The sequence below is a fragment of the Hirundo rustica genome, chromosome 2, assembly GCF_015227805.2.
Source record: "Hirundo rustica isolate bHirRus1 chromosome 2, bHirRus1.pri.v3, whole genome shotgun sequence".
NCBI lineage: Eukaryota > Metazoa > Chordata > Aves > Passeriformes > Hirundinidae > Hirundo > Hirundo rustica.
Genome location: NC_053451.1, coordinates 87522417 through 87547700, shown reverse-complemented (window position 1 = coordinate 87547700; position 25284 = coordinate 87522417). Strand labels below are relative to the sequence as shown.

General features: G+C 41.4%; 1 protein-coding gene across 5 annotated transcripts in view; it reads left to right on the top strand.

Annotated features, from left to right (window-relative positions):
* Nucleotides 1-25284, top strand: part of CRACDL (CRACD like) — a 73365-nt gene that overhangs the window by 33303 nt on the left and 14778 nt on the right. For all 5 annotated transcript variants that reach the window (XM_040057107.2, XM_040057106.2, XM_040057109.2 and 2 more), the window contains 7 exons: nt 11072-11148; nt 12103-12268; nt 15076-15211; nt 15601-15765; nt 16378-16446; nt 19628-19858; nt 22039-23614. In XM_040057107.2, the coding sequence (XP_039913041.1) occupies nt 11082-11148; nt 12103-12268; nt 15076-15211; nt 15601-15765; nt 16378-16446; nt 19628-19858; nt 22039-23614 (2410 nt within the window). In that variant the 5' untranslated portion in view covers nt 11072-11081. The remainder of the gene's footprint in view (nt 1-11071; nt 11149-12102; nt 12269-15075; nt 15212-15600; nt 15766-16377; nt 16447-19627; nt 19859-22038; nt 23615-25284) is intronic.

The following is a 25284-nucleotide window of genomic DNA, read 5'->3' as shown; positions in this document are numbered from 1 at the left end:
TTTGGATCATGAAGTCCAACTTAACTAGACTCCTACCTGAAACCTCTGAGGAGTAATGTATTACAGTGACCTTGTGTTAAAAATATCATCTTCTTTGTTTTAGAAGTGATCCATATGTTACTGTTATGGAGGAAAGATAAAGGAGCCTGTGGCTCGTCTGTCTCCCATCAGGGCTCAAGAAAGTAATTATCATTTGGAGGCTGAGAGGCCCCAAATTAGGAAGGGTCAAAAGAGGCTCAATAAGGTACTTTCCAAAGAAAAGCCTGCCACATGTACTACCTTGTACAACAGTTAGACAAGAGGCTGTTCAGCTTTGCATTTGACCTGTGGGATTTATTGCAACAACAATGTGGAATGTGTTTACAAGGTAGCAGTTATTGCTGAAATATGTGAGTGCTGTTGCCTGGGGATATTTCAGAGGATTGTGGCTGTGCTGACAGTGGCCGTACCTCTTGGACTGACCGTGGATGTTGGGAAGGAAACTGGCCCCAGAGTCTGCAATCTACAGAGGGAATGCAGGGCATGATGCTCCCCTTCCCCACCAGGTCCCGCTGCCGTCCCGTGGCTTCAGCTGGATCTCACTCCATTCTTGCCGCTCCTTGGTGCTAGGATGACCCGGGAGGTGAACTGGTCCTTGTGCTGGAGACATGGCTTCCTGTTATCCCTGCATCCGAGGGGACTCCAGGTCAGCACGCTGCGGCCGGCTCAGCAGAGCACTCTGGGCTGGAACCAGGTAGAGCTGAGGGCTGAGAGCCCCTGATGGCAGATTTCACTGGAAATCAGCTTGCTTGTGCTCTGGCTGGTCTCAGCTGGTAGGCTGGTGTATCTCTGCCTGGAAGGGCTCAGGCTTCTCCTAGAAATATCTATTTTGTTCTCTTTGCATTTCCAACTGTCTTTTTTTAATCTCTGTTTAAAATGTCCAGTGTTAAAACTATTCTGCACATGGTTCATGGATGATTTCAATAATTACTTCATCATTCCAGCACAGGAATTCCCAAGAAAGCTGGTATAAAGCCCAGCTTAGTCTCTTTATTTAATTCACTTTCCTTCTTACTTAAGTTTGTCTAATTTTCACCCCACTAATGGCAAAATATTCGGAAGTAGGCCTAGGATATAACTATATTCTGTGTTCAGTTGAACCCATCATTAAAAGATTTGACACTAACTTTTAGAAAATCTTAATAAAACTGTTGAAATGACAGTGTTGACTATACAACGTATTATGGACCTGTGAAAATTGGGCCAAATTCAGCTCTAGACATTAGCAATTGACTTCCTTCTCTGGTTAACTTGGCCCACCAAGTCTCCTTCAGAGGAGCAGATAAAGCTGAACAAGGATCTCATTCCAGCTACTGCTAAACATTCTCTGCATCTGAAACTGCCATTAACCTCTGCGCTGTACAAGAACACCCTTACATTAGGCTAATTGGTGGGGCAGCAGGTGTCAGTGAGCCATTGCTCAGGGCTTGTTTCAGGGGAGACTTACAGTTTCTTCACCACAAAGAAAGTGTGTGTGTCTCTGTGTGTGTGTGTGTATGCAGGTGATTAGACAATTTATTGTATTCATGGTTCCAAAAAAGCTAGGAAGGGTCAATGAAAGCCCTGTTGTATTTCTGTGAATTTAAAAGCACTGAGACCTTATAGCACTGTTGATATTTCTACTCATTCTGATTACCAAAGGACCTGGCTATTTTTATGAAATAGCTTCAGGAATGTTCCCAGTACTGAATTCAACAGTAATTGCAATATGTAGAATCAAATGTAATTTTGTTCTAACGAAAGAAAGACATTTTACTTTATTTTTCTATGGCTTTTCAAGGAGAGGCACAGTGAGTGAATTTTTAATACTTCACTGACCCTTGACTCTGAGTGATGTTAGCCTGCTATTGTAAAAAAAAAATTATTAGTTTCTTGAGAACATTATTAGCAAAATACTATATGTGAACACTTTATATTATTTAAGTTAAAAATACAGCTTGTGCTTCTGGTTTTGCTTCAGCCTGTAAAAATGGCTGGTAAGAACCTAAAAGTCTGGCAGTGTATTGAGCTGTTTATGCTCATAAATATAGCAGAGGATCTCTGGTAGGCAGCTAGCTAGAGGAGGTCTTGTGTCTTTGTGTAAAACAGCTATGCCCTTACCCCTGAATGCTGAGGAAGAAGGAAAGCCAGTGTGGCTTTTTTACTTTAACAGTTCTCTTTACAATCATGCTTTCCACGTTGGTGGAATAAATCTCCTGACCTATCTATTAAATGACAAAAAATAAAGGACCAAAAGCAAAAAGAAAGGGTTACTGAATAGGAATAAGACATTCCACATGAGTTTGCTTTATTCTTTTGCCCATGCAGTCTCCTCCCCCCACCCCCCTTCTTGTAATTCTTTTATATTGTTGTTTGCTTTGCTTGGTTTTGGTTTGTTGGGATTTTTTTGTTTGTTTAAAGAAAGCATTCAAGCCAAGCTAAGGCTTTTCCCCTGAACAAAATATGACCTTTGTGAAGGTGTATACCCTCAAGTTACTGGGCTTTATCAGGGAAGAAAGTTCCCTTCACCCTTCTGGAGCAGCTTATTCCCTGCACTATCCAGGACATCACACTGGGCAGTCCTAGTTAATGCCTTCTGACCTCTTTTGTTTGTGTGTTCTGTAGCAATGCACTGTTTTAAAAAATAAAAACCTCACTCCTCACAAGCTGCTTGGGAGAAAAGTTTATTTTATGGAGTGCTTCTCACCTCTCTCATAAATGCTAGAGGAAGGAAGAAATATTAATTCTTGAGGGGGAAAAAATAGGTAGAAAAAGAAGGTTTTTACCTCTCACTCCCATCTCTTGGAAATGCACTGTGCTTGTAATAGAGAAAGGAATGTGCCGTTGGCAGAGGCATGGCAGAAGGGCTGATGAGGATCTGATGAGAATCTGCACAGCCTTTGGGATAACAGGGGCAGATGCATCAGAGGGTAGTTCGGGCTCCTTAGGCAAAGGAAAGCACACACTGCCCAACAGCAGTGGAAGTCTGAAAACAACTGAATGCCCAGAAAACCCTTCAAGGCTTGGAAAGATTTCTGTTGTGGCCCCTAAAGCCTCACCTGCTATTCATGGCAGGCTTTGCCCAGTTTGCACAAAGGCTTGGGCTTGAAGCCCATGCAGCAAACTCTATCCTATCTTGCCTGCCCAATCTTCCTTTTAGCAGGAATTTTATTACATGGCACCCTTTGATGTCTCTTCCCAGTGATCACAGGCAGGTCCAGCACCACCTTATGTTAACATCGCATGCAACAGGAATTTGAGTGATAGATGTGAGTACTGCAAAGGGAAGGGCTGATGCAAAGGGGCAGTAGTGTGTCAACAGTTACCCATTGCTGGGCCTTGTGGCACAGCCTGGTTTTCTTCCACCTTCACTCATATTGGGGGTGGAAGAATAGCAAACTCTGGTGCAAGGAACAGCATTGGAAGAGATACGTGCTGGTGCAATGGACTTTTATTAGTTATTTCTGAGTGAAAGGGCAAATCATTCACAGCTAGCTCTTTGTTTTGACAGTGAGTGGGAAGGGGATTAGAGCATCCTGAGCTGGCAGAATTTTAAAAGAGAAGGACATTGACTTTGTGTTCAGGCTGTGTGTTCTCACCTGGATGCTGGCCTAGGACCTGTGCAGCCATGGAGAGGATGCTGGCAGCAAAGACAGGTGAGCCAGCCTTGCTCTGAGCACGAGGAGTGGCTCAGAGGCTCCCACCACACCAACGTGGTTGTGCAATATGCAGATTTTCTTTTAATGCAGGAACATACCACAAGCATCGCATTAGCTGGAGATAAATGTTAGCCACAAGCAAGGAAACAAAACCCTTTTATGAGCCAATAATGCAGATAAGAAAAGATGAGTAAAGTGTACCAGCTTCAGTGCGAGGCAGATAAAAACAGATACCAAGCTATTATTTAGACAGCCAACCTTTTGTGAAAATACCACATTTTGTTGGTGTTTGCAGGGTATCAGTCAGTGTAAGCAAAGAGATGCTAACAGCCAAGAACACATGAAGTCACAGACTTTTGCAAAGCAGTACCTTTTGTTTACTGATCCACACCATTTGAACAAAATGGAAGGAGATCATTGTCTGCCCAATCTTGAAAACAAAAGGCAGAGCTGTGTACAAAAAGTGAAACAGTGTTTTTCTTCCTGGTTTGACATGAAGTTTATTTTTGATGCTTTGTATAGACTTGATAGTAGAAACCAATGCAGTTTTCTCAGAAAATGTCTTCTCTGGGTAAATTATTTTTGATAATTCACAAATGATGAAGACACAGAATAGAATATGTACAGATACTGTAGAGATGGTGATAGGTGATAGAAAGGCAGAATGACCCTTCAGTCCCAGTGCTGGCACTCTGGACAAATCTTCTAGGATGGCTGTGTGTATGTAAGCATGCAATCAGGTGCATTTGTTCATTTGATTTAAAAACTGGAGGCCAAATAAAAAATGAAAAGTGAAACTCCTTTGACCTAATGAGAGGTCTGAAATGGGGTTGCGGTTGTTATGAAATTCTCCTGTCCTTTTTATGAGCTTTTTGGATGTGGTTATGCAGATTAATCAGATTCCCAGAGACCTGCACCTCACTCATGTGGACACCCCTAATACCTGGGCTCATCTGTGCTGTGCTAGCTCAGGGGGAGCACTCCACTGTGCTTCTCAGACCTCCTGTTGCAGATGGTTTGTCTTAGAAACAAAAGCTCAAGATGATGGCTGCCCTTTGGCAATGATTTTATAACTGGACGTACTGTGAGAGCTTTAGTTTTGGCTAGGCTCAAGAATTATCGCTTGGGAGCACTGAAAGTTGTCTGAGTGTGAAAGGAAGGGACGATGATCTCTATTAGCAGGAAGAGGTCTGAGCAGAGAGGTGTGTTGAGCAGCAGGGTTTCTTGAGCTGTGTGAATACCTGCCTGCTGCCCTACACTTCCTCCTGCCGCACCCTGAACAATGTTTTCAGCACAAGGTCTCCCCTGGCTGCAGAGATAAACCTTTGCTTGGGAGGCAGCTGATCACAACACACTTTTGAACCTGTGCTATGCAAGGCTTGGCACTCTGGGGCTGTGTCCAGGTGGTGCTTCTGCTAATGCACATGCCAGAGAGCTGGAGCGTCTCCAGGCTTGTGAAAGCATTGCTGGTGTGCCTGGGATGGCACAGGACCCTGGCAGGTACTCTGGGTTTGCTCCCTCTGGAAACTTTGAGCTGTCCGGTTTCTGCAGTCCAAGTGACAGGAGAAGAGGTTGTGTGGCCTCTGGATGGTGCCTTCATTTCAGGTCTGAGTCTTCAGGGATGGGGAGGATGAGAAAAGGCTGCCTCAGTCTTTGCTCCTGGAATTCAGGATGGTTTTGGGTTGGTTGCTCTCTCTCAGCTAGAGGAGTATCTCTGAGTATTTGGGTTTTCTCTATATCCCCAGAATCCCTGCTGTATTTTCCTTTTTTTTTTTTTCCTTCCCAAATCTTCAAGGCTGTGTAATATCAGTAGGAATGTTAGTGTATATTGTGATGGTCAGAGAAAAGGGCAGCTCTTCCTCACATGTGAAATAATTGCCCTAAATTCAGATTTTTAACTCCTTATGTTTCTACTAGAAAAGGGATATTCTTATGCAAAAGAGAAATGGAAGGTGTAAATTGGTGTTTGGTTTTTGGATACACACTTTTGAGTGTACTGGCATTTGGAAGGGATAAGAAGGGGAATAAAAACCTGTTGTGCTATATTACATCTCTATTCTCTGCAGTGGCATAGTCTCAGATGTATTTCTTGTATCACAGCTTATGATAGGACCTAAGAAGGAAGAAGAAAAGTGAAAAAAGTCTCTGCTGGGAAAAGTCCAATATAGCAAAAAACCTGTTAGAAACAGGAAATACTTAGCAACTTGTCATCAAATGTTATAATTGGCTTATAAAAGCTCATAATAAATCGATAAACCACGTACCTCTAGTATTCCATTGTAAAAAGAGCCACACGTACAATGTGGAAAAAAAAGAGAAAAAGGGCATGACTGCTAGTGGTGTGGTAAATCTTGTCCTTGCTAACAAGGGAGAACCAATGCAGGTTGCTTCTTTAGGATGAAAATCTTGCTGAGTTTTCAGGTCACAGGATGGTTTAATTAAGTGATGGACTTCAGTAAATCCTTGGGGACACTGGAAATGAGAAAGCTCAGCAGCCAAGCCGCTAGATCCAAGCATAAGTGCACAATGAATACCACCCATCCCAGTGGGTGCCAAATTCAAAGCTGCTGGATTTTGCCAGTATTTCATTGCACAGCTCTTAAACTTGTAGGCCATTGTAGATTTTAAATAAAGCTTAGAGGGTGAAAAAATTTGGCTCCAGTGCAATCTCTGTTTACATCATGGAAATGACAAGCAGCTACAGTCATACGAAAGGGAAACTCTGGATTTTTCCATTTCTCCTCTTAAGTATCATGTTTTAATCAAATCTTTCCTATTATGAATGTATTAACACTGGAGGGTTTGTTGCAGGTGTTGAGGAAAAGGCTTGAAAGATTGAAAATCTGCCTAGAGATACCATTAAAATGCATTATACTGAAAGAAAAAGGGAAGATACAGATATTATGGTTCTCTGAGTTTATATATTCAGAGAAAAAAAATAGGATTATCTCTTGGTGGTGAAAACCATTGTTTCTCTGACAGTGCAAAGGAGGCAGCTGAAAGGAAACCCAGCTTCCCTCATGTTAATAAAAGCAACAAAGTAAATTTTAAGGTAGAAATGAATGTGATTGTCTACAGCTAGGTTTGATGAGACACTAAGTCAGGCAGTGCCTGGTTTGCAGTGCGTCACAGGGGAATCTCTGGCAGCTGCTGGAGCCCAGCAAGGACCAGTATTTCTTCTCACTGTCTTGGGATATTGCTCCAATGCAAACCATCACTTGGCAAAACGCTCAAGTAAGTGGCTAAGTGTCAGCTTCAGCGTTTATTCAAAACCAGGGTTTGCTAAAAATGAATCTGTTGACTTTTGAGCATTTTTCTGAAAACCTGAAGTCCAGCACACTGCCCATAAGCATTTTGCAAGTTCTTCCAGTCCTCTCTGCTGCCTGCTGATTCCCCCTCCCGTGCTATTCTTGGCTTAAGGAAGCACGTGTCCATTCATCCATTGATGCAAACAAATCTCCCCTTGGTAACAGAAGGCACAAAACCCTTCCTGCATCCTTGGTATGGGGCGGGTGGCTGCACCTCATTGCCCTTGTCATAGTGTATGTTTGCACAACACAGTGACTGCTGCAAGGGCTGCTGTCACCTCCTCCTCTGTGTCAGCCACCACTGAGGCAGTCACACCAAACCCTGGGTTTGGGCTGGAAACCTGTCTTTTGAACTGAAAACCAAATGCCTATGATTGCATGATGAGTTGAGAGGCAGTTTTTATAAAAGCCTAACTGCAAACCCCCTATTGCTTACCTGACCCAAACTTACAGGGCTTATTAGCCATAATTTAAAATAACCATTTCCTTGCTGAGGGTAGGAGAGTCTCTGGGCTCCTGCACAGGAGGTTGAGGCCACTGGTATTTGTGCCCAGTGTCTCCTGCACCCAGGTGCCTCTGGCCTGCACCTTGGCTTGCTTTCTGCCTCACTGCAAAGTTATCTTCCCTGGACAAGCTTCCTCCCTGCACACAGCCTGGGTCTCTTGGGCAGCTCTCCCACAGCAAAGCAGCCAGGTTTCTTCCCCAGGTGACACTGAGCTGTCTAGGGATGACTCTGGCAGAAGTGGTGGGACCTGGTGTTATGGAAATTACACAAGTTTGATTAGGTTTCTGGTGGGTCAATAAGCTGAAAGACAGCTACCTCTGTAAAAGTATTTTAAAAGTACTTTTTATCAATAGCATTACAGCCTGAGTTGGGCGTCTCTCAAGAAGGTCCTTAAACAAAGAAATCCCTGGATGACCTGCTAAAGCAGCACATGGAAAACCAGTATCTTTCAGACTATCTTTGTGTGTTTTGCTGGCAAGTAACAAATCACTTACATATTAGACAAGTATAAAACCCCTAGGCAATATAATACCTTTCTGATTTTCTCTTTGTCACTCTGATGTGTGATCCTTAAAATAGTTGCAGGTGTCAGAGGCAGCTGGGTCCACAAATACACTTGCTACTATATTTTATTATAATAAATAAGAATAATAATAATATTCTGGAGAGTCATTCCCCTGTATCTCGACAGCACTCATTACAATCTTTTCTAATAGTCATTGTATGTTACTCTGGTCTCTGTCTACATTCCTGTACTTTAGTTCAATTTACTCATCTCCTCACAAGCTCTAATCACACTGTGGGAATTATCGCTCTCTGATTATACCAGTCCCAACCAGGATCAAGCTGAGGTCAGACAGCCCAACTTCCCCTTGCCAGTAGGTCAACTCCACATGGTTTTTTAATTGTTTTATCTTGCTCTTGTGGATGGAACAACTCCTTCAGCAACAGGCCAGCACTGGCCCAGGATGGCTCATGTCCAGAACAAATGATGTGAAATAATGATGCACATTGACCTGCATCTTCCCTTAACCTAGGAAATTGATTTCTCCACGTAACCAAAGCCCCAGGATTCCAGGGGTGATGGAATATGAGTACCACACACACACTCACATACGGTGGCCGAGCACCTCCTTCCTTCACACAAGCCAGGGCTCCAGCCCTGTACTCTGGCAAGAGACATAGTAGTGGAGGCTGCTTCCTTCCTCTGGGTAAGACTCACTAATTCTTAAATAATATTAAGAATCAGCAAAATTGTGGTGGGCCTGAAGAATTGCTGCATGAGGAAAGAAATGGAGTGAGGCTCTTGCTTCAAAATGCGCAGCTGGCAAGGAGAGAGCCCATCAAGGTTCAGTGTCCTTCTGTTTCCTCTGAGTGAGGAGATTTGTGCTGCATCCCTGGTCACATATTAATGTCCCTCAATGTTTGGGGCATCCAGTGGAAACATTCTTTGTGACCTCAGATGTCACAAAATAAATCACACTAATCTTTGCAGGCATTATGGTGGAGCTTTTTTTTTTTTTTTTTAAATTGGTTTTATTCTCTAGAAATTTGGCTGCCAAGGTTTGGGACAGGAACATAATTCTGGTTTGTCAGGAATATAATAAACTATCTGATTGAATTTTGCCAGAGGGAACATGTTTGTACTTGCCTGCATGTTTCCAACAAACATTGTCCCTGTGTGGGGGTTTATCCCTCAGTGGCTTTGCTACCGAAAACTAGTGAGGTATGGCATACAAACATTTGGATAAAGAAAATATACCCTCATCTGAGTGCAGCTGGATGCAGCAGGGTGATGTTAGTGAGCCACAGATGGGGATGTGAGTTATGTACAACTTATACAGAGACTGTAGAATCCCACTTCTGGATGTGTGTAGCTTATAGATGCTACAGGGCATGCATATAACACCGAAGCTTTGAAGGTATTGATTTGCATTCCTGCCATTGCTACTGCAATGTGACTGCAGGAATTTGAGACACCCTGCTTAACAGTTTACTAGGTATGCCACAGCTCACAATACATATTTATCTGTCACCTCCCAGTGGAGATTTACTTTAAAAATAAAGGTATCCTAGAATCACGGAATTGTTTGTGTCGAAATGGGCCTTAAAGAACACCTGGTTCCAACCTCCCTGCTATAGGCAGGGACACCTTCCACTAGACCAGGCTGCTCACTTCCAGGGAGGGGATATCCACAGGTTCTCTGGGCAACCTCAGTTCCAGCGCCTCATCACCCTCTTCTACGTTTTTCCTGGGGTAGGTTCCTTATTAATTCTCCATATTTCAGGCAGATGCCCTCGACCAAAAGTTGCTCACTCTTGTGTTTGTGTTAATCCTGATTTGGTACCTGGTGGGTGGTGGCAGGGAGTGTTTCACACCCAGGCTGTGGCTCTGTCTGGTGCAGAAGCCCTGGAGCTGCCAGGCAGCAGAGGTGCCTTTGCTATAGCTGTCCTGCAGCTGTGTGCCCAGCTCAAGTGGCTGCAGATGGTGCAGGTGATGTGCTGTGGTTTGGATTTGAGTAGGAAAAGTTTCATTTCCATTTCACTAGTTCCTTGGATTTATGAGGCTTATTCCTAAAGTCTCCCAGTCCTTCAGTGGATCAGAACAGCCACAGTCTACTCACCTTCCCATCCAGGTTTGGGCACGAGCATCTGCCACCATTACAGCCCAAAGAGTGACTACAGCATTTAACTGGCTATCCAATCAATGGATCCAGGACTTTTCTTCTCCCTTGACCGTGAAACTATGGCTCTCCAGATGAAGAAAAGAGAGCACAAACGGACTACAGCACCAGAAATACAGATATAATGTCTTCAGGCTTTGGATATGTACAGTTTTGCAATTATTTCTTAGTTTAGGCACCTTAATAAGCAAAATAATATTTTGCTTCTGAAAAGTAAAGAAGAGAGAGAGAAAAAAAGAAAATAAAATCAGTTGTTTTATTTTTACTTGTATTTCTTTGTTAGTAATTCTCCCAAATTCTGTTGTCTCTACAAAAAGAAAGGAATAGAAAGCATCACTACCTTTTCCCAAGTTTCTTTAGGAAGAAGAAAAGCCACAATCTGTAAATGCTTCAAATTGAATATAAATAAGGGAAAAATACAAGGGGTTCCCTACTATTCTTACTTGTACATTTACTCAGATACTGTAATTTTGTCATTTTGTCTCTGGTCCTGACTGGGCTGAGAAAGGGAGAATCAAAGAAGCCCACCTCCTCTGATACATGCTTTTAAAAACATTCAAGAATCCAACAAAGTCAGTCTTCAGACAGGAGAGGCTGGTTGACTAAATTATTGTGTACTATTGTCTTCTGAAAGTGGAAATAGTCTGTGTATTCTATTATACCTTAGCCTAATAAGTACCACATGAGATATTTTCATATATTATGTATATTTTATGTATATTTATATATAATTTACACACACATGTTTAGCCATGTATGGAGACATATATTATGTAAGCATACACATAATATTCTAGTCTCTATGTTTTAGTAACTTGCCTGTATGTATGTGTACACATACATAGTTAAGTACTGTTATTTTGTTGATACGACTAACATTTGTTGTACCTCCTTCAGTGATTGCCACATGAGTTCCCCAAGGATAATGGATCCTAAGATGAGAGAGGCTGAAGGAGACGGAGAGGACAACTCAGGTATAATTTCTCCCTTCCCCAGTGAATGAAAACTGCTGTGACTTCTTGAGCTTCTATGCCTTAGCTCTATCATAGAAGTGAATTTGTTTGTTTAGAGAATGCATTCTGCCTTTCTCTTCACCTGTTTCCAAGAGCTGTTACATGTTTTCAGCATTTCCAGAGGCCTGAAATAAGCTTCTCATAGCTTCTTATGACCAAACTAGCTTTTTTACCCAACAAGATCCAAGAGTGAGTGCTGACAGCGATGCCTCCCAGTGCTGTCATGCCAACTTAAACAGGCCAGGCACAAGCTGTTGGAATTCTTGTGCAAAACACTCGTTTAATTTGAAATAGTTTCATTCACAGAGCTGCAACTGATCCTAATTTAGGTCTTTCCTCGCTGAGCAGACTAGAATTGCTTTTCAAGGTTATTGCTTGATTCCTAGATGAATACTTTGTGATCCATTGAATCTTGTAATTAGCATTCAAAATATTCTTGCTGTGTTATAAACCCAACATTTTAAAAGCATTAGCCTCCCGACATACGTAGGTGAATGCACAGTGCCTTTTCTACATTTAAATTGGTTTTGGTAGCATTGCTCTTATCATCACTATTTAGCTTCCTGAACAAAGGCAGTGCGTTTCCAAGTAAAAATTTCTATTTCATATCCCAGGCAGTTAAGACCAAATTTTTCTTTCAGAGTTTAATTACCTCAAGAGGCAAGTAGAAACTCTATTAGAAATGATTCTACACCATTGGTTATTTCTTATGTCTCATAAACATTGCAATCCATTCTCCAAGATAACAGTAATTTCATACTATCAGTACAGTCTTGAAAGACATTAATGCAACAGTGTACTGTGTTGCATTTTCCAGGAAAAAAATCCACTTACACAAAGAATTATAAAGAAATGTTATTGTTCAAAAATCTGTACGTGCTGCCGGTTGCATCTTCTTTATACTTCTTCACTTAGGAAAGAAAAAATCAAAGTTCAAGTCTTTCAAAAAGTTTTTTGGTAAAAAGAAAAGGAAAGAGACATCATCTTCTGTGAGCAGCACTCTGAAGTTGTGCCAGTCAACAAGTGATGTCGCAGCCCCTCACGACATGCGCATTAGCTACGATTCTGAAGATGAACTTGAGTAAGTCCTTGCACTCTGTCTGGTAAACAAATACAAAATTGCTACAATGTGTGTAGATTAAAGACATCCCAAAATTGCCTCTTTCCCTTGTTCGTAATGCGGTATTTTCAAATAGTTGCTTTTCCCAGGAAAGTACAAATTAAAATGGTTGACGCAAAGCAAATCAGAAGGGAATTGGATGGGGTGTAGCAAGAAATATTAATAAGAAAACTTTCATTTAATCATAAATAAGCCTTGGGTTATCATTTCAAAAGTATGAAATTCCCATCTTCAAAAATGAATTACATAATCAGTTTATATCCTACAAGGATTGCCTTATGCCCCTAAAATGTAACTACTAGGGATTGTTAGATAAATTTAGATGACTAACCATTTCTGCCAGGGTTTGAAAACAAGGAAGGAGTAATGGGATGACTGCAACAGAAATCAGCAGGATTCAGAGGCTCTGAAGCCTTTTTTTCTTCTGTATACATGGGATTCATCTGCCATGGACAAGGATGGTTGTTACCAGCTGCCTTTTATAGTCAGAGAGAAGTCAGCATTACTAACAAAGATTCCATCATCCTTTTGCATGACATAGGCTCTGGAAGTGCCATTGAATGCAAACAGGAGCCTGGGATAACCACTTCCAATGTAAATAAATGCAATTTGATGTCTGAAGTTAGACCAGATAAGTCCAATCCTGTGTACCTCTTTGCCTCTGAAAACCATGTCTTTATCCAGACGTTGCAAAAACATTACCCACTATGAAAAGTAACCATGAGAAACCTGGTCCAAATATTCAGATATGTCTCTGGATAGAGGGGTGGACTGAAGAGCCCCTTGGAGAACTAAAAAGCAAATCTTTGCATTTGGTGGATGTTGTGCCTCTGAGAACAAACCCCCTGGTCCTCAAGCAAGGAGTGCGGCTGTGCCCGGGAATGGGAAAGGAAACCATCCCGGCCATTTAAAATTACATTATTCGATGTGGCCACCAGGCAGCGCCAAACAACCAAAAGAAATTATTAATTTTTTTTTTTTTTTTTTTTAATAGTTTGGTTTTGTTTGATTTTTTAAACATAGTAATGTTAGTTAGTCCAGCTTGAAGCCCCTTGGAGTTCCAGGCTGGCAGCACCAGGTGGTGTGTAGTGCTGTTGTTTGACAATTTATTTACAAGACGTGGATGGTGAGATTTTCTTTCCCCCATGAGTGGCTTAACAAGGTCACGTCTGAGTAGGTGCAGTCTCTGGCTGTTTTGGCCATCTTCCTGGGCTGTAACCTGAAGGGTTGTTACATTATTGTTTCTTAACATTTATTTAGACAAAGACCAGGAAATTATTTGAAAGGAAGGAAAATTGATTTGAACACTCTTAATCTGAGGAGACACATAGGGTACCTCCATTGTGTGTCTGGGAGGGATGCATCTGCTAGAACGAGGAAATGAGGATGGAATGCTGGGATCAATGTGCCCATGCAACGACACTGCCCTTGCTGAATGTTGGTGTGTGGGGCACCGCTGCAGCCCTGACTGGCACCGGCTCTGCAAATTGCTATAGATCTGTCTGACCTTGGATGCGTTGCAGAGGTCACATTTGCACTTACATAAATTGTTCTGCTAATGTCTCTAATGCATTAAGCAGAAGCAGCAGGCTTTCCTTCCTTCTGCAGCAAGAATGTAGATCAACGCTTTCCTGCTATTGTTTTATCAAACATATTTATAGCAGCCACTATGAGGAAAATGTTAGTCTGCCATGATTGTTTATGTTTGCCTTCAATGTCCCTATGACAGTATCCAGGATTCAGAAATACAGTTCTTTTTTCTTTTCTGCTCAATTAACTTGATAGTTACATAAACCCAAACAATTCTCTGTTCTGCACTCATTTACCATTCCATAGCTCCCTGATTTAAAAAATTTGAAAAGGTACTCTCACAAAAAATTGCTGTGTGCACACATTTCTTGTCCCTGCTCAGGGTATGAGGCAAGCTGAGGAAAATGAGCACGAGAAATCTCCTAGCAGCTAGCTGCCTGTCCGTGGGCCTCCTCTACCAATCCCATAAGGAAGCAAGGTGCTCATATCCCACATGCGCCGTTTGCAAAAGAAGTTACGTGACACACGCGTCAGAAGTAGGAAAGAGAATATGACAGAAACTGCCCACAGAGCATCTCCCACTTTCTCTAACTAGGCCACAAAGATTGTCCATGAAAAAATGTGTCCAATAGGCTCATAAGGGAAAATCTGAGGGATGTTGATATAGAGCACAGCACCTTTTAAGGATTTACGCAAAGGCTTCCATGTGAGGACTACATTGCCTGAAATGTTTTTGCTAATGATCTATATGGCAGAGATATATTAAATGCTGTACCACATTTAGATAGTGAAAGGTTCTTTTGCTTCCTATGGTAATGGTCACTCATTTGCAAGACGTGGTCTTACATTAGCAAGAAGTCTCAGTACAGAATTGTTTATGTGAACTCCATTTTGGACCTGGGCTTGCCTGTGGCCCTGACACCACCCAGCTGCTGGCTTCCACCCAAGAGGTAGTAGTTTTTCCATAAGACATAACACATCTTCTGGGTTTAAACTGTTTTAACCTTGATTGAATTTGTTAACGTGAAAGATAACAGCATTTACAAATTGGGGGGTGGTGGTTTTAAAAGTCTTACTTAGATTACCGTGAGTGGCTGTATTCATGGAGAAGTCTGGAATCTTTTTTGTGACGTATGCTGCTCATCCCTGTCTCCCATTCTACATTCAATAGACCACTTGAGTTAAGAGAAATGGCAAAACAATTTGCATGTTTTCAGTCATTTGTTATATTATTCTAGGACACATAAAGGCATTATGGGAAGCAGAGCTTTGTCACATGATAGCATTTTCATCCTTGAGACTGGGCAAGAGCCTGCAAGGCCAGTAAGAGTGTTTTCTCAAGAAAACATTTCTGACCGGATTAGAGCTTTACAGGTAATTTACATAACAGGTTTCTTTTTCAAATGCAAGGGGTGGGATGTCTTTCCAGGGTTTGTTTGTTTGTTTGTTTGGGGGTTTTTTAATAGTATTTGTAGTTGAATGTTTGATTAGTAAGTAATATCTGTCTGCAGTTTACATCAAGTGTTGCATTTTTCAATTAGACAGCACTATCCTGTTTTGCAGGATTTCTACATAAATGATAGCTGAAAAATGGGTAGTTTATTTGGCTCCCTAAGGGAATGTGTAAAGTCAGATGTCCTGTGCCCTGGATCATTCAGTTGTGGAAGTTAAAATAATGGTAGTTCATTTACCTCAGCTAAAAACATATTCTGGGGAAACCTCCATCACACTCATAAGCTAATGCATTTTATGCCACGCTGAAGCTGAAACTCCAGCCCACCATGAAACTGGGGCCTCCGCCTCCATTTGGACTTCATGCAAAGCGAACAGAGGATGCTGGGACAAGTTCTGAAGATGATGGATTACCCAGGAGCCCTCCAGAAATGTCTTTGCTTCATGAAAACCTAAACTCAGGAGTGAGAACAAGAGTGAGTAGTTCTAGCATTGACAAAAATGAGTGATTAATGACTTGGTTTACCTATATGTGGATGGCAGAATAAAGTATTTGGTTTTACGTATCCCTATTTATCTCTGAGCAATTCAGAACTACCTTAGTCAATACTCTCTTTCTCTGTAAACAGATACTTAGAATCTGTGTTCATGTTAAAACATAAGTATCACACCAGAAAATGCAGAATTAGCAAGAGGAGTATGTGATTGTGTGCATGCATGTGAATGCTGTATTTTTTATAGAGACTACAAAGAGCTTCCAGGCATAAAAAAATAAGACTGAAAAATATGTATTTCCCCTTGAATGTATTGATAAGAGAACTCTCTAATGTTCTTCTAGTTGTAATTGGAAAAAGAAATATAAAATAATCTGATTTTTTTTTAATTATAGTTTCATTATATATTATTCCATTCTTTATCTGCATGTCTTACACTTTATGTTGGCAGTGTCCTTGCTAATCCTTAAGACTATAGAGAAAAACAACTTATAATTGTCAGTACCTTTGTGCACTTTGTGTAGATGGTTTCTGTGATTATACCCGCCTTGTTTGTCATCTTTTACTGAATCTCTTCCTCATTCCATCCCACAGTTCTCTGACTCTCACAAGCACCTTAGCTCTTTGAGTTTAGCTGGAACAGGCAGTGAAGAAGAAGAACAGGTAACTTCTGCCAAATATATTAAGGGACAAGTAATTACCCATAGTAGTTTTTAAAAGAAATATAAAAAATACTATTTTGTTGCCTGTCTGCTGCAAAAAACCAGCTTTGTATGAATGTAATTGCCTGCCTGTCTGTATGCTGTTTTAATGTCTGTCTAACAAAAAAACTATGATTATTTATCAACATAATTCTGATGCAAAGTAATCTCCCATTGATAACAATTAATGTCTCTAGAAAATCTCATATCCTTTAGCAAACTTTATAGTCATGATTTGATCTCCAAGCACAACCAACCAGATTTAGACACGGAAGCAGCGTCCATTTTTTCAAAGATGGGAAATTGCAGTAAAAGCTGCTTGAGTTACATGCATAGGATGAGGGAGAAAGCTTATTGAAGAGCTGGGAGCAAGCTCTTGATCCTCTGAAATCTGCCCAGACCCTGCTTAAAGTACGACGGGACTTCACACCTACACAGAAAGTGTTTGCCTGATGGTACCGGCTGACATTGCTGCTTCAGAGCCTGAGTTCAGCTTTCAGTCGATTCTGGCTGTGAATTTTGCTGAAGTGATGTTTTTCAGAGCTCAAGCACAGGCGCAAGGATGGCTTTCTTCAATCAGCAGCCAGCCATTCTGGCTGATTAAAGAGCTGTTTTGAAAAGCTCTGAAGTGTTCCTTTTAGCTGTCCGCAGCTGGAGTCGTGGTGGAAACAACACAGGGGGTAGAGGGAAGAGTATTTTCTAGAAATAGGAGAAGGGATGGAGGGAAATTGCAGAAATGAAATACAGAATCTAGTCCTGAGCTGACCATTTCTTGGTAATTATGCAAAATGTGTTTCAGGACCAGCTGCAGCAGGGCTCAGCAAAAATTTCTGGCCTTACTTCTTAGATTCCACATGAAGCTGTTTGAAAAAACTGCTTAGACGCATTGCAATATTGGCATTTTTGAAATAAAAACAACAGAACTCATGAAGGAAGTATTTCTTGAAAGCTGTTATGGGCTCACTGAAATTGTGTCCAGTCTAGATGCATGTTTGCTAAAAGAGGATTTATGTCTCCCTGTTGTTCCATTAACATTACTTTCTGACTCACTTGCTGACTCCTGAGTCGTGGTGATGACTACACAGTTGCTTAGCTTTTTCCACATGCCCTGTCATTTAGCCCAGAGTTCTCTTCATCCCATGCCAGTTTGAGAGTGCAGCCAGAATGCAGCTCCATCTGAAGGCTTTCCTCCCAAACCACAGGATATACTACCTGGCATTTCGGAGAAATGAGCCCTGATTCTAGAAGTCAGAGGAGACCACTGCACAGGGCTGAGGAATTTTGCACAACTCAGTCCTGAGGTTTTGGGCAGCAGTGACACTTTGCTGTGTCTTGGCAGCTTTTCTGGATTGAAGAAAGGAATCACAGCTCCTGTCTGGGCTTTGGAGATGGGGTTTCCTTCTGGCCCCCCACCTTGTGCCACCCAGCACGACCAGCTGAAGGATGACTGAGCCATGTGCAAATGAGATTAGGAGAAAGGGGTCTGCCAGCTCTTTCCTTCTCCTGCAGGCTTTGACAAAGCCAGACTTCACGGGACAAAAAACTTCTGCAGCCGGCTCAGAGCTGGCATTCACTAAGGCTGCTGAAATTTAAGTAAGAAACCAGATTTTGGATTTTCCAGTGTAATGGCCAGCACTGAGCACTGCCAAGGAGAAGACATGCAAAGTTCTCGAGGAAAAGCAGGAGCCAGAAGAAAGGCAGGCAAATAGTGACATACTTTGGAAGGGAACATGTGCTGTGTCTTTATCATGGAGCTGAAATGTCAATGTATTCACTGTTAGGTACTAATGTATAATGCAGCCACCTATCGTTTGCTGTACATTAGTCATGTTCCACTGCAAGACTGCAGATATTGTAGAGTTAAAATTAATGAGAGCATCCATTATTCAGCATGTCTGAGCTACCTTCTTTTCCTTAAGTAGAAAGTATGATTGGAAGGTGTGGATCCAGCCTCTGCTAAAATCAGTGGGAGTTTTCCCTGGCCATTGAGCAAGCTGTAACAGGCCCTCACCACACTACAGAGTATCTTTGGGCTGCAGTGCATATTGCCGAATTCTACTTGCAGAAAATGCCAGTGTTTTTTCCCTCACAAAATAAAGTGAACACCAACCTCCCCTGCCCTTTTCCCATCCAACCTCCTTAGTAATATGCCACTTCCAGAAAAAGAGAAAGAAGAAGAAAGAAGATGCCCACAAAAGAAAGAGTGACAAAGGAGGAAATCTCCTCCAAAGAAATGAAACAGATTTTCAAGCCTACAAAGGGAGTGCTGTCATGAGTTGTCAGAGGTCACGTTAATGCTGTGACAGGGAGTTTGGAAATACCATTTTGCCTGTGTGCAAAACTGAACCTGAGAGAGAGGAGGAGACCTTTTTAGAGTAATTTTTAAATAATTTTTCCAGTGTTCTTTTTGCATCATCCCCGGATCTAGGGTAGTTTTTGGTGAAGCTCACAGGCAAGCTGAATTCGAGCTTTGTGAAGGTATGACACCCCTTGCAGCATTCAGGAGCTGTTTCTGGACAGGTTATTGGCCTCTAGTAGGAATTTTCCACCACTTCCTTCCCCAGAACAGTCTACTAATGAAACTTTACATTTCCAGTAAATGCAGATATAAACACATGAGGTAAAAACACAAGCTGACTTAAGTGTCAATGCCACTAATTCTTAATTCTTCTGTCTTTGGGAGGGTATTGTAGAGTTAGAAGGGACCTGTTGACATATTGGAAGTTAAAGATGCTCAACACAAAGCAACTGTGGGTAGGAGCCTAGAGAAAGATGCTGGAGGACAGCCCCAGAAAGGAAAATAACTCTTTAGGTTCTCTAACTGAGTACTCTTCATAAATCTGTCTTCTAAAACATGCTGGCCATGTATTTGTGTGCTTTAGATCTTCTTAGAGATGGGATTTGCTCCTTCCCACTTGACAGTATACCGTAATATTGAAGCAGCTAAAAATTCAGAATTGCTAACACCAGTAACATGCAACATTAGGAAATGCAACGTATTTTAAAGAAATGTCAAAAAGAAAAAGAGGCAAACTTAAAATGGTAATGAATATGGCTACTTATCTTTTGAATTTTTATTTTTGTGTCTTTGTTTCTTTGTTTGATTCTTCATTGGGGGATTTTAATTTTTTTTTTTTTTTCAGGTTACATTGGGTTCTTCATCTAGATCTTGTTCTACAGATGGTCAGCCGTTCACTAGGCATGGAAGTACCAAAACTGGGTCTCCCCGGACATCTGACAGTACCATCTCCCCTACAGCCAATTTTGACACACCACCTGAGCTTTCTGCTTTCTTGGATAATTCTGCTGCTAAACATAAGCTTTTAATAAAACCCCGGAACCAGAGATCCAGCAGAATGAGAAAATTTTCTCAGGTATGTGAAAATAAACAGTGTCACTTTCAACACAAACCCAGAAATTTCTTACTGGACTTTGTACTTCAAACTCAGATATGACAAAGTCAGTTTGCTGCATGGAAATTTCATTGGGTTCTAATAGCTATTATCTGACAAGCATCTGAAGTAGACACTAGGAACTGATTAAATATTATAAGTTTACCTGCTAGTTTGTGATGCAGCAGTTTATGTAACAATTTCTTCTTAAATTCACTGTGCAATACAATTTAGTATCCTGTTTGTGATGCAGAAGTTGGACTGACTGCTGCATTTCTCACCTAAAACACTTTTTAATGTTATGATGAACTTGTGTACTTTTCCTGATCTGGAATATCCTTTAAAATCTCAAGTCTTTGGGAGACTACTCATGGAGGAGCTGTTTTAACTTCCAAAATATAATTGGTCTTATATTTTCAAAAAGTACAGGAAGAGTAAGTTTTGGAGCCAAATTCTGTACATTTGTACTGTTCTAAATTCAGACTTCTTCCTGGCCCAAAACCCGTAAATCTTTTACATGCCCTACAGAGATTTAAAGTAAATCTTAACAGAAAAAAGCTCCAAACAAGCACACAATAAAAATGGAAGTGAATACTATTTAAAAAGGGCTATTAAAAAGTGTATAGCATTAAAATTTTTTTTTTCCTAAACCATCCTTCAAACACCATTTATCTGATCCTTTGTCATATTTTGTGAAGAGCATAGCTTAGTTCTTCTTTTTTCTTTCTTTATTTCCTTCCTTTCTTTTAGCACTAAAGTTTTCATCTTCTACTACAGTATTTGTACTTTATTGTTCGTGGGTTTTTCCAATGTTTTAAATGCAATAAAACCAATAATTTGGCTTGCTTATTACCAGAAATATTATTCCCTCTGTCTCAAAATATTACTAGCTGATATTCTGTATTTCTCCAAATCTGTGAGTGACCTTTCAGCTCGGCAGAGCACTGCTGTGAGCAGCACAATGATGAGGCCAGTTATTTAGAAACACATCAGGCAATAATTCACCGATCAATCCTTCTCTTCCATTCTAACATTGTTACTAAAGTGCAATTGCTTTGTCCAGACTGCTTATAAACTGCCAGCTGACTGAGCCCTTCTGGATTGCCAAGGAGAGTGTTCACATGTTTTGATAATACAATTTTTAATATTTTCTTGCCCAATTCTGCCCGCACACCTTACTTCTGGTTGATATCTTCTACTTTTATGTTCTTGTGTATATGGCTTGGGAATGCAGGTGGCATTGCAAATGGGGTTTTTTTGCAACTGCATTTGCAAAACAAGAAGTTGTAAGCACTCTAAAATATCTTTAAAGTGCAGCCCTTAGAATTAGGGCCTACATCCAAAGTATATATTTACCCAGCAAACTATGGTGAAACAGTGAGCTAATACAGGCACCATATGAAAAGGCATATTCAGCAGCTAAGTGCTGTGCTTTCAAATAATCCTGTGTATTTAGCCAGTCCTCACATCAAGACCTCACAGATAACTACATATAAATTTCTAAACTCTTTAACTATCTATGAATTTATAAACTTTTATCAAATAGTTTAACTCTTGAAAGAAAAAGACTTTTTCACAAAAGAGGCAAGGTTGTAATGCTGTATGACAGTGGGATTAGACACAAGACTGGCATATGGGGCAGATTCTCAGCTGGAATGGAGTGTCATAACTGGATGGATTTGTTAGCTTTTTGCTCTTGCTTCTATGTAGCCTTTCCTCTTCAGAGTCATGCTTCAGGAAGAATGGGTTGTTTAATTTTAATGCTAGCATGGAGTAGCAAAATACAAAGAGACATATTTTTCTCTTTCAAGTGTCGCTTTTTGCCTAAGAGCAGCACAGCATAGGCAGTATGCTCTGGAGAATCAATTGCCAAGGGCAGTCCAGTGGCCATTGTTCCAATGGACTTCCCATCTACAAAGGCATGAAAGCACTAGTTGTGCAGAAGGAAATGTCACACATTGCTCTTATATTGGTTAAATGCATTATTCCAGTGTCTGCTTAATTAAAAAAGCATCCAGTCTGTAGGTTAAGAAAACTGCAAACTCAGCACTGGAAGCAAGTATTGCCTCTCTCTCTAAGACCTCAGCTGTGAATGTAATGACGAACAAGAAAAAAGTGAAGTTGTAAATGGTGACAGGGCTTTCTGAATTTCTTTTTTACAGAGGATCCAGTCTGAATCATTGACAGATTTGAGCTGTACCCCAGAGGAAGAGGAAGAGGATGATGCTGTATTCAAACCCAGCAATCAAGAACTGCCATGCAGCACAGCTGCAACGCAGAATGTGGCTTCCTGGCCAAAGCCCAGGATGCCTGAGGACCTCCCCCCTGCTTTGAGACCAGTGATGACTCAGCCTGCTTCCGAGTCTGCTGTTGGACAGGAAAACCTGCTACCAGAGAATAAGCAGAAGGACTGCCAACCAACACTGGAAATGACATGTGAGGAGTCTGAGTCCTCATTGCTGTCAGAAGGCAAAGACTCTGCACCTTCTTCCTATTCCAGTTCCAACAGACAAGCACAAAAGCAAGAAGATTCCTCAGAAACACTGGTTCTGTTGTCTGGGGATGTGTCAATCGATATTGTAAATCAAGAAAATAAGGAGCTTCCTACTGTGTTTCCATTAAATAAATTACCTTCTGAAGAAAATATTTCAATTAGTAAGAATAGTATTGTTTGCTTGGGAAGGTCAGAAGAAAATAAACAGAAGGATGATCAGGTACCCGTGGAAATGCCCTGTAATAAAGGGGCTAACAAAGAGTTTACTCTATTGTCAGAGTCCAGCAAGGAGTTTTTCATGGGTTCTTCCCAGCCCACAGACTCATTCCATGTTTCACATCCTGCTTCTTCAGTGCAGATGGGATCATCTACTTTCAGCTCTCTAGAGAAAATAAAGACTACACAGGAGGCAGCTGCTTCTGATAAGAACAGCCAGCCACCTGTCCATAAGGAGGAACAGCTGGGGAAGAAAGCTGAAAAAGCAGTCAATGAACTCAATGCCTTCAAAAAGTTTTCTGTTTCCTCTGCACGGGAGAGACCAAGAACCAGAAGTCTGCATTTCCCAGAAAGATCAGACTTGGAAAGCCCATTAAATACTGGATTCTTCCTGTCCAAAGCAAAGGTCTCCTCAAGAAATGAGAAGTGGCAAGACGACTTCCAGAAGGGATCAGATCTGGACATGCAAAAAAGTAGCAACGAGAAGGAGACTCTACTGCCAGAGTCCTACTCTGAGAACACAGGCCATCCTACAGAAATTTTGGCCGGTTATGTTTCCCCAGATGGTGATGCAGCACCAATGCCAAGCAATTCTTCAGTGGCATCCCAGAATCAGCCAAGTTGTAAAGACAAAGGTCCTTTTCAAGTGAAACTTAGATCCATCTCACTGTCCTTGAAATATGAGGACAACTCACCATCAGAATCAAAAGGGATTAAAAGATACAGCGCAGAATTTGATTTAGAAAATGAGGGATTGACTTCCTTTCTAAGGGGTGATAAGGCAGAGATCAGAAAAACAGCCAATACAAATACTGGTGATTCTTTAAATGAAAAGATCAAGCCCAAGTCCAAGTCCTCTGAACAGCTTAGTAGCAAACCTCCATTGCCTAAAAAGCCAGTGCTGCAAAGCATAACCATTCCAAACACTACAGCAAGCAAGGAGAAGCAGGACAAAGCTATCCACTCTCCTGAATCCAGAAATGAAGACAGAGACTTGGAGAAACAGTCAACTGCTTGCAAAGTGCCTGGTAAGACTCCCAAAACTTTAAAGTTACTTTCACTTGCAAAGAGTGACCTTACCTGTGAGAGAGCATGAGGCAGCACTGTTGTGTCTGCCTGGTGAGCAGGAGCTGATGGCTCTGCCTTCAGTGATGTTGCTCCCTTACCTTCCCTTGCTGAAAAGATTATAAAAAAGACAGCAGGGAAGAAACAGCAGAGTAAGATATTTTTACCTCTGATTTTTCAATTTCGATATTGTTTAAAAGATGTTCAAAGTGACACCCAAAAAATAAAATACACTAGCATGTATTGGAAAACAGAAATTAGCAAGCCACTAAGTGTTCCCATTTAGAGCTGCTGCAGGGCAATTCAAAATCCAAGAGCACATATAAAGCGTAGTGCCCTGTGTGGGACGAGTGACTCAGACCTCTAGACCTTCTTTTTCACCATAGCATTGAGGCAGAAATGCAGTGAGGTCCTTGCCTCAGGTAAAACATACCATTTATTTATTGCCTCTTGTGAGATTTGCTTATTCATTTATCTATCTTTATCATTACTCATTCCTTGTTTAAAACAAAAATTAACAACCCTGCAGCTTCCTGGAGTTCAAAGCTAGGAGACACCACAAGACTGAGTATACTGCAGATTGTTATATTTCATTTTGTTGTCTGTATTATATAATTGGGTTAGAGATTAAAAAAAAAAAAATCAGACCTCTGGAGACTAATGCACTGGACTACAGGCAGAGAACAGAAAAGACTGGAAGTGGCGCTGCTGTCTGGGGTCTTTGCAATGACAGTAAACAAGTTAGGTAAAACACATTCAAGCAGTTCTAGCAGGAGACCTCTGCTCTTTACTTCAGAGAACAGCCAAGAGGCAGAAAAATAAATATTTAGGTTTTCTGGTATGTGGAAGAAAAGTCTTCCCTGTCCTGGACCTGTCTTGGGATGGGTTAAGAATGTGAGAAGATGCTGGCCAAGCATGGCTGTCTCTGTGCCACTGCATTGCAACCCCCATCTGGTTGCTTTTCTCTGACTGGGGTCAGTCTCTGGGCTTTGGAGTTGGGAAACACCAAGAGAGAAGAAGATCTCAGGACATAGGAGGCCACTTGTTTTCTAGGGTGACAAAAGTCTCTTCCTGGCCCCAGAGGCAACTTGCTGATGCCCTGAGTGACATCTGATTCCAGTTGTCCTCTGCTGCAGCATCACAGACGTCTTTGCAGGACTTTGGCCACGTTCACAGTTTCCTGCTCTCCCTGTCATCATAAAGGAGGGGATTCATTAAGATCCATGGCTGGATGAGGTCTCCACAGCCATCCAGCCAGAGCCTCCCCACACCCTGCTGGCAAGGCAGGAGATATCTATCCATATATGTGTGTGTGTGTGTGTGTGTGTGTGTGTGTATATATATATATATATATATATATATATATATATAATCCTAATACTCCCTTTAAAGGCATTTTTCCCCTCTGTGCTACCCTGAGTAGTCAATTATTTGTAGTGATGCCCACATCTCTGATGGACTGAGACTTTGGAGGGCGTCATACTGGGACAAGAGAGGAGAAGACCTAGCGTAGCAGGGTTGTTCTGGCAGGGTGTACAGGAGAGCAGTGGGAGTACCAGTGCTCCCTCACACAGTCCTTTATCACATCCCTCTTGCTGAGTCCCAGAGTGCCTGCAGATGGACTGGAATGTCT